Raw genomic sequence first — 14,572 nt, 5'->3', positions numbered from 1 at the left:
CCCGTCGCCGTCTCCGTGACCACCACCCATCCCTGTGTCCCCGTCTGTCCGTGTCTGTCCCCCTGTCCCCGTGTCCCCCATCCATCCCTGTGTCCCTCTGTCCCTGTGTCTGTCCCCCTGTCCCCCATCCACCCCTGTGTCCCTCTGTCCCTGTGTCTGTCCCCCTGTCCCCCATCCACCCCTGTGTCCCTCTGTCCCTGTGTCTGTCCCCCTGTCCCCCATCCACCCCTGTGTCCCTCTGTCCCTGTGTCTGTCCCCCTGTCCCCCATCCACCCCTGTGTCCCTCTGTCCCTGTGTCCCCCTGTCCCCCATCCACCCCTGTGTCCCTCTGTCCCCGTGTCCCCCTGTCCCCCATCCACCCCTGTGTCCCTCTGTCCCTGTGTCCCCCTGTCCCCCATCCACCCCTGTGTCCCTCTGTCCCTGTGTCCCCCTGTCCCCCATCCACCCCTGTGTCCCCATGTCTGTCCCCACGCCCATCCTCCTGTCCCACCATCCATCTCTGTGTCTCCTGTTCCTCTTTCCCCTCTGACCCTCTGCCCCCCGGCCATCCCCGTGTCCCCATGTCTGTCCCCCCACCCTCCCCGTGTCCCCGTGTCTGTCCCCCCACCCTCCCCGTGTCCCCGTGTCTGTCCCCCCACCCTCCCCGTGTCCCCGCGTCTGTCCCCCCACCCCTCCCTCTGTCCCCACCCTCCCCGTGTCCCCGTGTCTGTCCCCACCACCCCCCCGCCCCCACCCCTCCCCGTGTCCCCCCATCCCTCTCCATGTCCCACCCTCCCCCTGTCCCCACCCTCCCCATGTCCCCGTGTCTGTCCCCCCATCCCTCCCCATGTCCCCCATCCCTCCCCATGTCCCCCACCCCTCTCCATGTCCCTCCCTCCCCCTGTCCCCACCCTCCCCCTGCCCCCCACCCCTCTCCGTGTCCCCGTGTCTGTCCCCCCCCCCACCCCTCCCCGTGTCCCCCCATCCCTCGCCCCTCCCGCAGTTTTCGTGTGCCCGGGGGTGCCGCAGCGCGTGGGGCCGGCGCTGTCCACGCACGAGTCGCCGCACCAGGCGGGCGGCTGGTGCCGGGACCCGCTGCAGTCGGGGGACCGGCTGTACGTGCTGCCCTGGGTGCCGTACCGCACCGACACGCTCACCGAGTACGCCTCCTGGGCCGACCTGGTGGGCGCCCGCCCCGCGGCCACGCACCGGCTCCCGCACCGCGCCGACGGCACCGGCTTCGTGGTCTACGACGGCGCCGTGTTCTACAACAAGGAGCGCACCCGCAGCATCGTCAAGTACGACCTGCGGACGCGCATCAAGAGCGGCGAGACCGTGGTGGGCGCCGCCAACTATCACGACACGTCGCCCTATCGCTGGGGCGGCAAGACCGACATCGACCTGGCGGTGGACGAGGAGGGGCTCTGGGTCATCTACGCCACCGAGGGCAACGGCGGGCGGCTGGTGGTCAGCCAGCTGAACCCCTACACGCTGCGGCTCGAGGGCACCTGGGAGACGGGCTACGCCAAGCGGGCGGCCTCGGACGCCTTCATGGCCTGCGGGGTGCTCTACGTGGTGCGCAGCGTGTACCTGGACGACGACACCGAGCACCTGGGCAACGCCCTGGTCTACGCCTTCGACACGCGGCGCGGGCGCGGCTCGGCGCTGGCGCTGCCCTTCCCCAACCCGTACCAGTTCGTGGCCTCGGTGGGCTACAACCCCCGCGACAACCAGCTCTACGTGTGGAACAACCACTTCCTGCTGCGCTACGGCCTCGACTTCGCCCCCCTGGACGGGGACGGTGAGGGCGGCAGGGGGGCGCGGGAGGGGCGCCGGGGGTCCCCGGTGGGGCTGGTTGGGTTCGGGGCTGGGGGAGATGTGGGGAGAGGGCTTGGTGCGTAAAGGGAGCACCAGGAGCTTGGGGGGAGCCCTGGGGGTGCCGGTTTATTTTGGGGGTGCAGTGCCAGGTACTTGAGGGGGGTCCCAGGTGCTCGGGGAGAGCCCTGGGGGTGCCGGTTTATTTTGGGGGTGCAGTGCCAGGTACTTGAGGGGGGTCCCAGGTGCTCGGGGAGAGCCCTGGGGGTGCCGGTTTACTTTGGGGGTGCAGCCCCAGGTACCTGAGGGGGCTCCCAGGTGCTCGGGGAGCCCTGGGCGTTCCCGTTGTTTGGGGGCGCGGTGCCAGAGCCCAGAAGGAGCCCCAGGTTTTTAGGGGGAGCTCTGGGGGTCCCCGTTTCCTTTAGGGTAGCCTCTGGTGCTTAGGGGGAACCCCAGGTTTTCAGGGGGAGCCCAGGGAGTCCCGGTTTACTTTGGGGGTGCAGCCCCTGGTACCTGAGGGGGCTCCCAGGTGCTCGGGGAGCCCTGGGGGTCCCGGTTTACTTTGGGGGTGCAGTGCCAGGTACCTGGGAGGGGTCCCAGGTGCTCGGGGAGCCCTGGGGGTCCCGGTTTACTTTGGGGGTGCAGCCCCAGGTACCTGGGAGGGGTCCCAGGTGCTCGGGGGAGCTCTGGGGTCCCTGTTTACTTTGGGGGTGCAGCCCCAGGTACCTGAGGGGGGTCCCAGGTGCTCGGGGGAGCCCCGGAGGTCCCTGGATTACTTTGGGGGTGCAGCCCCAGGTACCTGAGGGGAGCCCCAGGTGCTTGGGGAGAGCCCTGGGGGTCCCGGTTCATTTTGGGGGTACAGCCTTAGGTACCATGGGGGAGCCCCAGAGACCTGGGGGGATCCCTGGGCTCCCAATTGACTTTGGGGGTGCAGCCTCAGATACTTGGGGGGAGCCCCAAATGCTTGGGGGGAGTCCTGGGGGTCCCAGGGAAGCCCAGAAGGAGCCGCCGGTGTTTTCGGGGAGCCCTGGTTTGTGCTGGGGGGTCCAATTTGCTTTTTGGGGTGTCACACCCGGGGGCAGCCCTGGGGATCCGGGTTTACTTTGGGGGTGCCCCGGTTTACTTCAGGGGGGGCAGCCCCGAGTGCTTGGGGGGAGCCCCGGGGGTCCGGATAAATTCGGGGTGCAGCCTCAGGCAGCGGGGGGGAGCCCTGGGGGGGGGGGGGGTTGGGGTTTTGGGGCTCCCCAAAGTGAGTGGGGGGAGCTCCGGGGGTCCCAGTTTGCTCTGGGGGGACACGGTGGGCTTGGGGGGAGCCCCGGGGGGGCCCTGGGTTCACTTTGGGGGGACCCCCATGAGCTCGGGGGGAGCCCCGGGGGGGGCCCTGGGTTCACTTTGGGGGGACCCCCATGAGCTCGGGGCCACCTCCCGGTTGATTTCGGGGGTCCCCGTGTGCCCCGGTCCCTTGAGGGGGGCCGGGGTCACTTTGGGGGGGGCCATCAGCCCCTGCCCCCAACTGGACGGGGTCCCCTGGGTGGGGGGTTCAGGGGGGGTCCCTCAGGCCCTGACCCCCCCGCTCCCCCCGTTTTCTCCCCCCCCCCCCCAGGTCCGGTGACGACGGAACCCCCGAGCGCGGCCCCCCCGCACCCCACGGCCCCCCCCAGCTCGGCGGCCCCCCCGTACCCCACCCCCACGGCCCGGCGGGGCCCCCTCACCCCGCGCCCCGGCCCCCCCCCGGGGGGGCCCCCCCCGGGCCCCGCCCACAGCGCCGCCACCCCGGGGGGGTCCCCAGGACCCCCCAACGGCGGCCCGGGGGCGCCGCCCCCCCCGCCCGCCGCCTCCCGCCGCCCGCCGGGGGGGCCCGGGGGGGGCTCGGGCGGGGGGTCCGGGGGGGCAACGGGGGCGGGGGGCTCCGGGGGGGGGCCCGGGGGGGGCGGGGGGCGCCTGTGCGAGGCCCGAGAGGTGCGCAGGGTGCAATGGCCCGCGGCCCAGCAGGGGGCGCTCGTGGAGAGACCCTGCCCCAAAGGGACCCGAGGTAAGGGGGGACTGGGGGGACTGGGGGGACTGGGAGGGGACTGGGGGGACTGTGGGGACTAGGGGGACTGGGGGGACTGGGGGGAACTGGGGGGATTGGGGGGATTGGGGGGGACTGGGGGAACTGGGAGGAACTGGGGGCAACTGGGGGAACTGGGGGGACTGGGGGAACTGGGGGGACTGGGAGGGGACTGGGGGAACTGGGGGGAACTGGGGGGACTGGGGGGAACTGGGGGGACTGGGGGGACTGGGAGGGGACTGGGGGGACTGGGGGAACTGGGGGGAACTGGGGGGACTGGGGGGACTGGGAGGGGACTGGGGGAACTGGGAGGAACTGCGGGGAACTGGGGGAACTGGGGGGAACTGTGGGGACTGGGGGGATCATGGGGTGAAGGTGCAGAGACCCTGCCCCAAAGGGACCCGAGGGAAAGGGGCGGAACCGGGGGGGATTTGGGGGATTTTGGGGTTATGGGCTGAAGGTGAGACCCTGCCCCAAAGGCGTCTGCGGCACTGGGGGCACTGGGCAGGACTGGGTGGGCTCTGGGGGACACTGGTGACCAGTGGGATCCTGGGGCTCAGTGGGGTGCTGGGAGGTCCTGCAGGCTATGGGGGAACTTGGGGGGGGTTCTGGGGGGCTTGGGGGGGTGTCCTGGACCCCCCCTTTGTGCCCCCTCCCGGTGCCCGCTGCGGGTGGGGGGCAATGGGGGAGTCGGGGCAGTTGTGGGGTCCCCTTGACCCCCCCTCCTTTTCGCCCCCCAGGCATCGCCTCCTTCCAGTGCCTGCTGGGGCTGGGGGTGTGGAACCCCCGCGGGCCCGACCTGAGCAACTGCACCAGTCCCTGGGTCAACCAGGTGGCCCAGAAGGTAACGGGGGAGCCCAGAACGGGGCCCGAAACTCTGGGACCCCAAAACAGGGACCCCAAAACACGGGGAGCCCAGAATGGGGCCCGAAACACAGGGACCCCAACACAGGGATCCCAAAGCACGGGGAGCCCAGAACAGGGACCCCAAAACACGGGGAGCCCAGAACGGGGCCCGAAACACAGGGACCCCAACACAGGGATCCCAAAGCACGGGGAGCCCAGAACAGGGACCCCAAAACATGGGGAGCCCAGAACGGGGCCCGAAACACAGGGACCCCAAAACAGGGACCCTAAAACACGGGGAGCCCAAAACACAGGGAGTCCAGAACGGGGCCCGAAACACTGGGACTCCAAAACAGGGATCCCAGAACACGGGGAGCCCAGAGCAGGGACCCCAAAACACAGAGACCCCAGAACACAGAGACCCCAGAACGGGGCTCGAAACACAGGGACCCCAGAACACAGGGACCCCAAAACACAGGGATCCCAAAATACAGAGACCCCAAAACACAGGGATCCCAAAACACAGGGATCCCAAAATACAGAGACCCCAGAACCCAGAGACCCCAGAACACAGAGACCCCAGAACGGGGCTCGAAACACAGGGACCCCAAACCACAGGGACCCTAAAACACTGGGACCCTAAAACAGGGACCCCAAAACACAGGGACCCCAGAACAGGGACCCCAAAATGGGGTCCGAAACACTGGGACCCTAAAACAGGACCCCAACACACAGGGACCGCAGAGCAGGGACCCCAAAACACAGAGACCCCAAAACACAGAGACCCCAGAACAGGGACCCCAAAACAGGGACCCCAGAACACAGGGACCCCAAAGTGGGGCCCAAAAGAGGGACCCCAAAACACAGGGACCCTAAAACAGGGACCCCAAAATGGGGTCCGAAACACTGGGACCCTAAAACAGGGACCCCAAAACACAGGGACCCCAAACCACAGGGACTGCAGAACAGGGACCCCAGAACAGGGACCCTAAAACACAGGGACCCCAAAATACAGGGACCCCAGAACAGGGACGCCGAAATGGGGCCCGAAACAGGGACCCCAAATCATAAGGACCCCAAAATACAGGGACCCCAAAATACAGGGAGCCCAGACCAGGGACCCCAAACCACAGGGACCCCAAAATGGGGCCCAAAACAGGGACCCCAAAACACAGAGACCCCAGAACAGGGACCCCAAACACAGGGACCCCAAACCAGGGACCCTAAAACAGGACCCCAAAACACAGAGACCCCAAAGCACAGGGACCCCAAACACAGGGACCCCAAAGCACAGGGACCCTAAAACAGGGCCCCAAAACACAGGGACCCCAAACCAGGGACCCCAGACCAGGGGATTCACCTAAACAAGGATCCCCCAAACGGGGACTCCCCTCCAACCCGGCTCCCACACAAAGCAGGGACCCTCCAGAAATGGGGACACCCCCAAATGGGGACCCTCCGAGCAGGGACCCCCCAAAAACGGTCCCAAAACGGGCCCCTCCCCCCCTCCCCAAATGAGGACACCCCCCAAATGAGGACACCCCCCAAATGAGGACACCTCCGAGCAGGGACCCCCAAATGGCGACCCCCAGAAAAGGGGATACCCTGAAAACAGGAGAGCCACCTGGGCACCTTCCCTGTCCCAGTGACACCCACCCCCCCCCGAGCCACCCTGGGACCCCCCCCCCAGATCCCCCGTGACCCCCAAACCCCTCCCTGGAGGATCCTGGGGTGTCCCTCCCTCACTCAGGGGGTCCCCCGCCCCTCCCCCGCCCCCCAGCCCCCCCTGTCGGCCCCCCAGCCCCTCTGTAGCCCCCCCACATCCTCATGGCCCCCCTCAGGGACCCCCAGGGGGGGCTGAGCCCCACTCAGGGTGCCCCCAAACCCCCCCGGGGGATATCGGGGAGCCCCCCTCACCTGTGTGGCCCCCTGGAGCCCCCCAGATCCCCTGAACCCCTCCTCCGGTCCCTGTGGACCCCAAACCCTTCCTTGGAGACCCCTCAGAGCACCCCCGTCCCACAGGGACCCCCGGGGGGGCTGAGCCCCACTCAGGGGTCCCCCCAAACTCCTCCCGCCCTCCAGGGAGATATCGGGGTGTCTTCCCCGAACTTGTGGGTGCCCCCCAGATCCTCTGTAGCCCCCAGATCCCCTGAAACGCCCTCAAACCCCCCTTCCAGACCCATCAGAGCACCCCCACCCCACAGGGGAGGCTGATCCCCGCTCGGGGCACCCCCCGAGCCCCCCGGGGGATTTCGGGGAGCTCCCCCCCGACCTGCGGGTGCCCCCCAGACCCCCTGTAACCCCTCCCCCCCCAAACCCCCACTGTTCCCCCAAACCCCCCTTGGAGACCCATCGGAGCACCCCCACCCCACAGGGGAGGCTGATCCCCGCTCGGGGCACCCCCTGAGCCCCCCGGGGGATTTCGGGGAGCTCCCCCCCGACCTGCGGGTGCCCCCCCAGATCAAGAGCGGGGAGAACGCGGCGAGCATCGCGGGGGAGCTGGCGCGGCACACGCGGGGCCCGGTGTTCGCGGGGGACGTGAGCTCGGCCGTGCGGCTGCTGGAGCAGCTCCTGGACATCCTGGACGCGCAGCTGCAGGCCCTGCGCCCGCTCGAGAGGGAGTCGGCCGGCAAGAACTACAACAAGGTGCGAGCCCAAGGCGGGATTTGGGGGTTCAGCCCGCTGGGGGGGCACTCAGGGGCCGCGGGGAGCAATGGGGACGCAGCGGTGGCACAGCCTGGACGCGCGGCTGCGGGGCCTGAGCCAGCTCGAGAGGGGAAAACTGCACCAAGGTGGGAGCCCAAAACCGGGATTTGGGGGTTCAGCCCCAAGGGGGACCGAGGGGACAGTGGGGGGACCAAGAGGGGCCTGAGGGCGAGGGGCTCTGAGCACCCCAAGAGCCACGGCAAGGTGGGAGCCCAAAACCGGGATTTGGGGGTTCAGAGGGTGGGGGGACGGTGGGGGCAGGTGGGGGGCTCTGAGCGCCGAAAGAGGAAGTTACAGCAGGAGCTAGGACAAGGTGGGACCCCAAAACCCCAATTCCGGGGTTCACCCCGCTGAGGGTGGTGACCAAGGGGGGGACACGTGCCTGTGCCCCAGTTTTGGGGTGCCCCTGCCCCAGGGGTTGAGGTGCTCCTCCCCTGATTTTTGGGGTTGTCTTGGCCAGATTGTTGGGGTTCTGCCCCGAATTTTGGGGTTGTCACGCCTCAGATGTCGGGGGGCTCCTGTTCTAGAGATCAGACACCCCTGCCCCGAATTTTGGGGTGCTCCTGCCTGGATTTTTGGGGTCGCTGTGCCAGGCCCCTTCTGTCCCACGTTTGGGAGTCCTGCCCCAAATGTTGGGGTTGTTCTGACCCGGACTTTGGGGGCTCCTGACCCAGATTTTGGGAGGTTCCTGCCCCGGATTTTGGGGTGCCCCTGGTGCAGGTTTTGGGGGTCCCACCCCCTCACCTGGGGTCCCCTCCCCAATTTCATTGTCACCCAGATGCACAAGCGGGAGCGAACCTGCAAGGATTACATCAAGGTGAGGGGGCGTGGCCGGCAGGGGGTGTGGCCACGAGCGATGGGAGGGGCTTTTGTGGGTGTGGTCAGGGTGTGGTGGGCGGGGCTGAGTGGGTGGGCGTGGCCGGGGGGGTCAAGGCATGGGTGGGGTCTGTGTTGGTGGGCGGGGTTTATTGAGGAGGGGTGGGGTCTGTGTGGGCGGAGCTGGGGGATGGGCGTGGTCAGCGTGGGCAGGGTCTGGGGGTTCAGGGAGCCTTAGAGGCGATGGGCAGGGCCTGGGTGGGTGTGTCCCGAGGGCGGGGTCAGTTTGGGTTTGTGTGTCCCGAGGGCGGGGTCAGTTTGGGTTTGTGTGTCCCGGGGGCGGGGTCAGTTTGGGTGGGTGTGTCCCGAGGGCGGGGTCAGTTTGGGTTTGTGTGTCCCGAGGGCGGGGTCAGTTTGGGTGGGTGTGTCCCGAGGGTGGGGTCTGTTTGGGTGGGTGTGTCCCGAGGGCGGGGTCAGTTTGGGTGGGTGTGTCCCGAGGGCGGGGTCAGTTTGGGTGGGTGTGTCCCGAGGGTGGGGTCTGTTTGGGTGGGTGTGTCCCGAGGGCGGGGTCAGTTTGGGTGGGTGTGTCCCGAGGGTGGGGTCAGTTTGGGTGGGTGTGTCCCGAGGGTGGGGTCAGTTTGGGTTTGTGTGTCCCGAGGGCGGGGTCAGTTTGGGTGGGTGTGTCCCGAGGGTGGGGTCAGTTTGGGTGGGTGTGTCCCGAGGGTGGGGTCAGTTTGGGTGGGTGTGTCCCGGGGGTGGGGTCAGTTTGGGTGGGTGTGTCCCGAGGGTGGGGTCAGTTTGGGTGGGTGTGTCCCGAGGGCGGGGTCTGTTTGGGTGGGTGTGTCCCGGGGTTTGTACCCAGACACACCCAGAGCCAGCGCTGGAGACCGGGGGATGGGCGGCAGTGGGCGGGGCCTGTCCTGTGTGGGTGTGTCCCCCGGGTGTGTCCCTGGGTGTGTCCCCCGTGTGTGTCCCTGGGTGTGTCTCTGGATGTGTCTCTCTGGGTGTGTCCCTGGGTGTGTCCCCGGGTGTGTCCCTGGGTGTGTCCCCAGGTATCTCTGGGTGTGTCCCTGGGTGTCTCTCTGGGTGTGTCTCTGGGTGTGTCCCTGGGTGTGTCCCCGGGTGTCTCTCTCTGGGTGTGTCCCTGGGTGTGTCCCTGGGTGTCTCTCTCTGGGTGTGTCCCTGGGTGTCTCTCTGGTTGTGTCTCTCTGGGTGTGTCCCTGGGTGTGTCCCTGGGTGTGTCCCTGGGTGTCTCTCTCTGGGTGTGTCCCCGGGTGTCTCTCTCTGGGTGTGTCCCTGGGTGTGTCCCCGGGTGTCTCTCTCTGGGTGTGTCCCTGGGTGTGTCCCTGGGTGTCTCTCTCTGGGTGTGTCCCCGGGTGTCTCTCTCTGGGTGTGTCCCCGGGTGTGTCCCCGGGTGTCTCTCTCTGGGTGTGTCCCCGGGTGTCTCTCTCTGGGTGTGTCCCTGGGTGTGTCCCTGGGTGTCTCTCTCTGGGTGTGTCCCCGGGTGTCTCTCTCTGGGTGTGTCCCCGGGTGTGTCCCCGGGTGTCTCTCTCTGGGTGTGTCCCCGGGTGTCTCTCTCTGGGTGTGTCCCCGGGTGTGTCCCTGGGTGTCTCTCTCTGGTTGTGTCTCTCTGGGTGTGTCCCTGGGTGTGTCCCTGGCCGTGTCCCCGGGTGTGTCCCTGGGTGTGTCCCTGGGTGTGTCCCCGGGTGTCTCTCTCTGGGTGTGTCCCCGGGTGTCTCTCTCTGGGTGTGTCCCTGGGTGTGTCCCCGGGTGTGTCCCCGGGTGTCTCTCTCTGGGTGTGTCCCCGGGTGTCTCTCTCTGGGTGTGTCCCTGGGTGTGTCCCCGGGTGTGTCCCCGGGTGTCTCTCTCTGGTTGTGTCCCTGGGTGTGTCCCTGGGTGTGTCCCCGGGTGTCTCTCTCTGGGTGTGTCCCTGGGTGTGTCCCTGGGTGTGTCCCCGGGTGTGTCCCCGGGTGTCTCTCTCTGGTTGTGTCTCTCTGGGTGTGTCCCCGGCCGTGCCCCGGCCCCGCCCCACGCCGCCCGTCCCGCAGGCCGTGGTGGAGGCCGTGGACAACCTGCTGCGTCCGGAGGCGCTGGAGTCGTGGCGGGACATGAACGGCTCGGAGCAGGCGCACACGGCCACCATGCTGCTGGACGTGCTCGAGGAGGGCGCCTTCCTGCTCGCCGACAATGTCAAGGAGCCCGCGCGCTTCCTGGCCGCCCGACAGAACCTGGGTCAGCCCCGCGGGACCCCGGACCCCCACCCACACCCCCTGGGCTCCCCCAGACCCCCGGCACCCCACCTGCACCCCCTGAGCTCCCCCAGAACCCCACCCACAACCCCGGGGCTCCCCTCAGAACCCGCAAAACACCACCCACATCCCCGGGGCTCCCCGGAACCCCACCCACACCCCCGGGGCTCCCCAGACCCTTGGGAACCCCACCCACACCCCCAGGGCTCCCCCACGCCCCCAGACCCCTGGGACCCCCACCCAAACCCCCGGGGCTCCCCAGACCCTTGGGAACCCCACCCACACCCCTGTGGCTCCCCCAGACCCTCAGAACCCCACCCACATCCCCAGGGCTCCCCCAGACCCCGGAACCCCACCTGCACCTCTGGGGCTCCCCCAATTCCGCGGGACCCCCACCCGCACCCCCGGGGCTCCCCCAGACCCCTGGGACCCCCACCCACACCCCCGGGGCTCCCCCAGTTTCCTGGGACCCCCACCCACACCTCCAGGGCTCCCTCAGAACCCCACCCACACCCCCGGGGGTCCCCCAGACCCCCACAGCCCCACCCACACCCCTGGGGCTCCCCCAGACCCTTGGGACCCCACCCGCACCCCCGGGGTTCTCCCAGACCCCTGGGACCCCCACCCACACCCCTGTGGCTCCCCCAGACCAGACCCCGGAACCCCACATGCACTTCTGGGGCTCCCCCAGTTCCCCGGGACCCCCACCCGCATCCCCGGGGCTCCCCCAGACCCCTGGGACCCTCCCCCACACCGCTGGGGCTCCCCCAGAAACCCAGACCCCCACCCAAACCCCTGGGGCTCCCTCAATTCTCTGGGAACCCCACCCACACCCCCGGGGCTCCCCCAGACCCTTGGGACCCCCACCCACATCCCCGGGGATCCCCCAGACCCCCACCCACATTCCCGGGGATCCCCCAGACCCCCAACCCCTTCCCGGGGTCTCCAGGAGCCTCTCCCACCCCCTGATCCCTCCCTGGGTCCTCACCCACCCCCAGCCCCTGCCTGGGGACCCCCACCCACATTCTCGAAGCATCGAGGGTCTCCCGTGTGTGACGGGCGCGTGTTCCCGTGGGCTCCGCGTTTTCCCGCGTTTCTCCCGTGCTTTTCCGTGTTTTCCCGCGTTTCTCCCGTGCTTTTCCGTGTTTTCCCGCGCTCCTCCCGTACTTTTCTGTGTTTTCCCGCGTTCTCCGTGGCCCCGCAGCGCTGCAGGTGTCGGTGCTGTGTCACACGCACGTTTCCCGCGGTTCTCCATGGCTTCCCGTGGTTTTTCCCATGTTATTCCCGTGTTATTCCCATGTTCTCCACGTTTTTCCATATTTTCCATGGTTTTTTCCCGTTTCCTGCTGGTGCTGGAGGTGTCGCTGCTGAGCGCAGAGGGGCCTCTCCAGGAGCTCGTGTTTTCCTATATTTTTCCCATGTTTTCCATAGTTTTCCATATTTTCCATGTCCTTTTCCCATATTTTCCATGTCTTTTTTCCCATGTTTTCCATGTCTTTTCCCCATGTTTTCCCATATTTTCCATGTCTTTTCCCATATTTCCCATGTCCTTTTCCCATATTTTCCGTGTCTTTTTCCCATGTTTTCCCATATTTTCCATGTCATTTTCCCTTATTTTCCATGTCTTTTCCCCATATTTTCCATGTCTTTTCCCCATGTTTTCCCATATTTTCCATGTCATTTTCCCATATTTTCCATGTCGTTTTTCCATATTTTCCATGGTTTTTCCCCCTTTCCCCTCAGTGCTGGAGGTGTCGGTGCTGAACACCGAGGGGCCGCTCCAGGAGCTCGTGTTTCCCGTGTTATTCCTGTGTTTTTCCATGTCTTCTTTCCATATTTTCCATGTCATTTCCCCATATTTTCCATGTCATTTCCCCATATTTTCCATGTCATTTTCCCCATATTTTCCATGTCCTTTTCCCATATTTTCCATGTCTTTTTTCCCATGTTTTCCATGTCTTTTTCCCATGTTGTTCCCATATTTTCCATGTCCTTTTCCCATATTTTCCATGTCTTTTTCCCATATTTTCCATGGTTTTTCCCCGTTTTCCGGCAGTGCTGGAGGTGTCGGTGCTGAACCCCGAGGGGCCGCTCCAGGAGCTCGTGTTTCCATGTGTTATTCCCATGTTTTTCCATGTCTTTTTACTCCCTTGTTCCCATATTTTCCATGTCCTTTTCCCATATTTTCCATGTCTTTTTCCCACGTTTTCCCATATTTTCCCTGTTTTTTTCCCCCTTTCCCTCAGTGCTGGAGGTGTCGGTGCTGAACACCGAGGGGCCGCTCCAGGAGCTCGTGTTCCCGCAGGAGCTGGGGGGTGACGGCTCCATCCAGCTCTCGGCCAGCACCCTCAAACAGAACAGCCGGAACGGTGAGGGGGGCACGGGGGGTCCTGAGGGGTCCTGAGGGGTCCTGAGGGGTCCTGGGGGGTCCTGGGGGGTCCTGGGGGGTCCTGAGGGGGTCCTGGGGGGTCCTGGGGGGGTCCGGGGGGGTCCTGAGGGGGTCCTGGGGGGTCCTGGGGGGCTCCGGGGGGGTCCTGGGGGGGGGTCTGGGGGGTCCTGGGGGGTCCTGGGGGGGTCCTGGGGGGGCCCGGGGGGGTCCGGGGGGGTCCTGAGGGGTCCTGGGGGGGTCCTGGGGGGGGCCTGGGGGGCTCCTGAGGGGTCCTGGGGGGGTCCTGGGGGGGGCCTGGGGGGGCTCCTGAGGGGTCCTGGGGGGTCCTGAGGGGTCCTGAGGGGTCCTGGGGGGGTCCGGGGGGTCCTGGGGGGTCCTGGGGGGGTCCGGGGGGATCCTGGGGCGTCCGGGGGCGGGTCCGGGGGGGGGTCCTGGGGGGTCCTGGGGGGATCCGGGGGGTCCTGGGGGGGTCCTGAGGGGTCCTGGGGGGTCCTGAGGGGGTCCGGGGGATCCTGGGGGGGTCCTGGGGGGTCCTGGGGGGGTCCTGGGGGGGCCCGGGGGGGGTCCTGAGGGGATCCTGGGGGGTCCTGAGGGGGTCCTGGGGGGGTCCTGAGGGGGGCCTGGGGGGCTCCTGAAGGGTCCTGGGGGGTCCTGAGGGGTCCTGAGGGGTCCTGGGGGGGTCCTGGGGGGTCCTGAGGGGTCCGAGGGGGTCCTGAGGGGGTCCTGGGGGGATCCTGGGGGGTCCGGGGGGGGTCCTGAGGGGTCCTGGGGGGGTCCGGGGGGGGTCCTGGGGGGTCCTGAGGGGGTCCTGAGGGGTCCTGAGGGGTCCTGGGGGGGTCCGGGGGGGTCCTGAGGGGGTCCTGGGGGGGTCCTGGGGGGGTCCGGGGGGATCCTGGGGGGTCCGGGGGCGGGTCCGGGGGGGGTCCTGGGGGGTCCTGGGGGGGTCCGGTGGGGTCCTGGGGGGGTCCTGAGGGGTCCTGGGGGCTCCTGAGGGGGTCCGGGGGGGCTCCTGAAGGGTCCTGGGGGGTCCTGAGGGGTCCTGAGGGGTCCTGGGGGGGTCCTGGGGGGTCCTGAGGGGTCCGGGGGGGTCCTGAGGGGGTCCTGGGGGGGTCCTGGGGGGCTCCTGAGGGGGTCCTGGGGGGTCCTGGGGGGTCCGGGGGGGGTCCTGGGGGGTCCTGAGGGGATCCTGAGGGGTCCTGAGGGGTCCTAGGGGGTCCTGGGGGGTCCTGGGGGGGTCCGGGGGGGGTCCTGGGGGGGTCCTGAGGGGTCCTGGGGGGGTCCGGGGGGATCCTGGGGGGGTCCGGGGGGCTCCTGAGGGGGTCCGGGGGGGCTCCTGAAGGGTCCTGGGGGGTCCTGAGGGGTCCTGAGGGGTCCTGGGGGGGTCCTGGGGGGTCCTGAGGGGTCCTGGGGGGCTCCTGAAGGGTCCTGGGGGGGTCCTGAGGGGTCCTGGGGGGCTCCGGGGGGGGGTCCTAGAGGGAGTCAGGGTGTTTCTGGGGTGTTTTTGGGGTGTTTTTGGGGTGGTTTTGGGGTGGTTTTGGGGTGCCTCTGGCCTGCAGCTCCCCCAGGGGTGGTGAAGGGGGGTCAGGGTGTTTTGGGGGTGCTTTTTGGTTGTTTTTGGGGGTGTTTTGGGGGTGTTTTTGGTTGTTTTTGGGGGTTTTTTGGGGTGTTTTGGGGGTGGTTTTGGGGTGCCTCTGACCCGTGTCTCCCCAGGGGTGGTGAAGG

General features: G+C 67.7%; 1 protein-coding gene across 1 annotated transcript in view; it reads left to right on the top strand.

Moving 5' to 3' along the window:
* ADGRL1 (adhesion G protein-coupled receptor L1) overlaps positions 1–14,572 on the top strand; it is a 52,936-nt gene that overhangs the window by 35,109 nt on the left and 3,255 nt on the right. The window contains exons 6-14 of the mRNA XM_032094422.1: positions 983–1,780; positions 3,398–3,606; positions 3,706–3,826; positions 4,585–4,688; positions 7,151–7,336; positions 8,175–8,213; positions 10,261–10,444; positions 12,708–12,830; positions 14,416–14,430. Of these exons, the coding sequence (XP_031950313.1) occupies positions 983–1,780; positions 3,398–3,606; positions 3,706–3,826; positions 4,585–4,688; positions 7,151–7,336; positions 8,175–8,213; positions 10,261–10,444; positions 12,708–12,830; positions 14,416–14,430 (1,779 nt within the window). The remainder of the gene's footprint in view (positions 1–982; positions 1,781–3,397; positions 3,607–3,705; positions 3,827–4,584; positions 4,689–7,150; positions 7,337–8,174; positions 8,214–10,260; positions 10,445–12,707; positions 12,831–14,415; positions 14,431–14,572) is intronic.

This window comes from Corvus moneduloides, chromosome 32 (genome assembly GCF_009650955.1).
Source record: "Corvus moneduloides isolate bCorMon1 chromosome 32, bCorMon1.pri, whole genome shotgun sequence".
Taxonomy (NCBI): Eukaryota; Metazoa; Chordata; class Aves; order Passeriformes; family Corvidae; genus Corvus; species Corvus moneduloides.
Note: the sequence above shows the minus strand (reverse complement) of the source record. Positions and strands in the feature narration are given on the sequence as shown.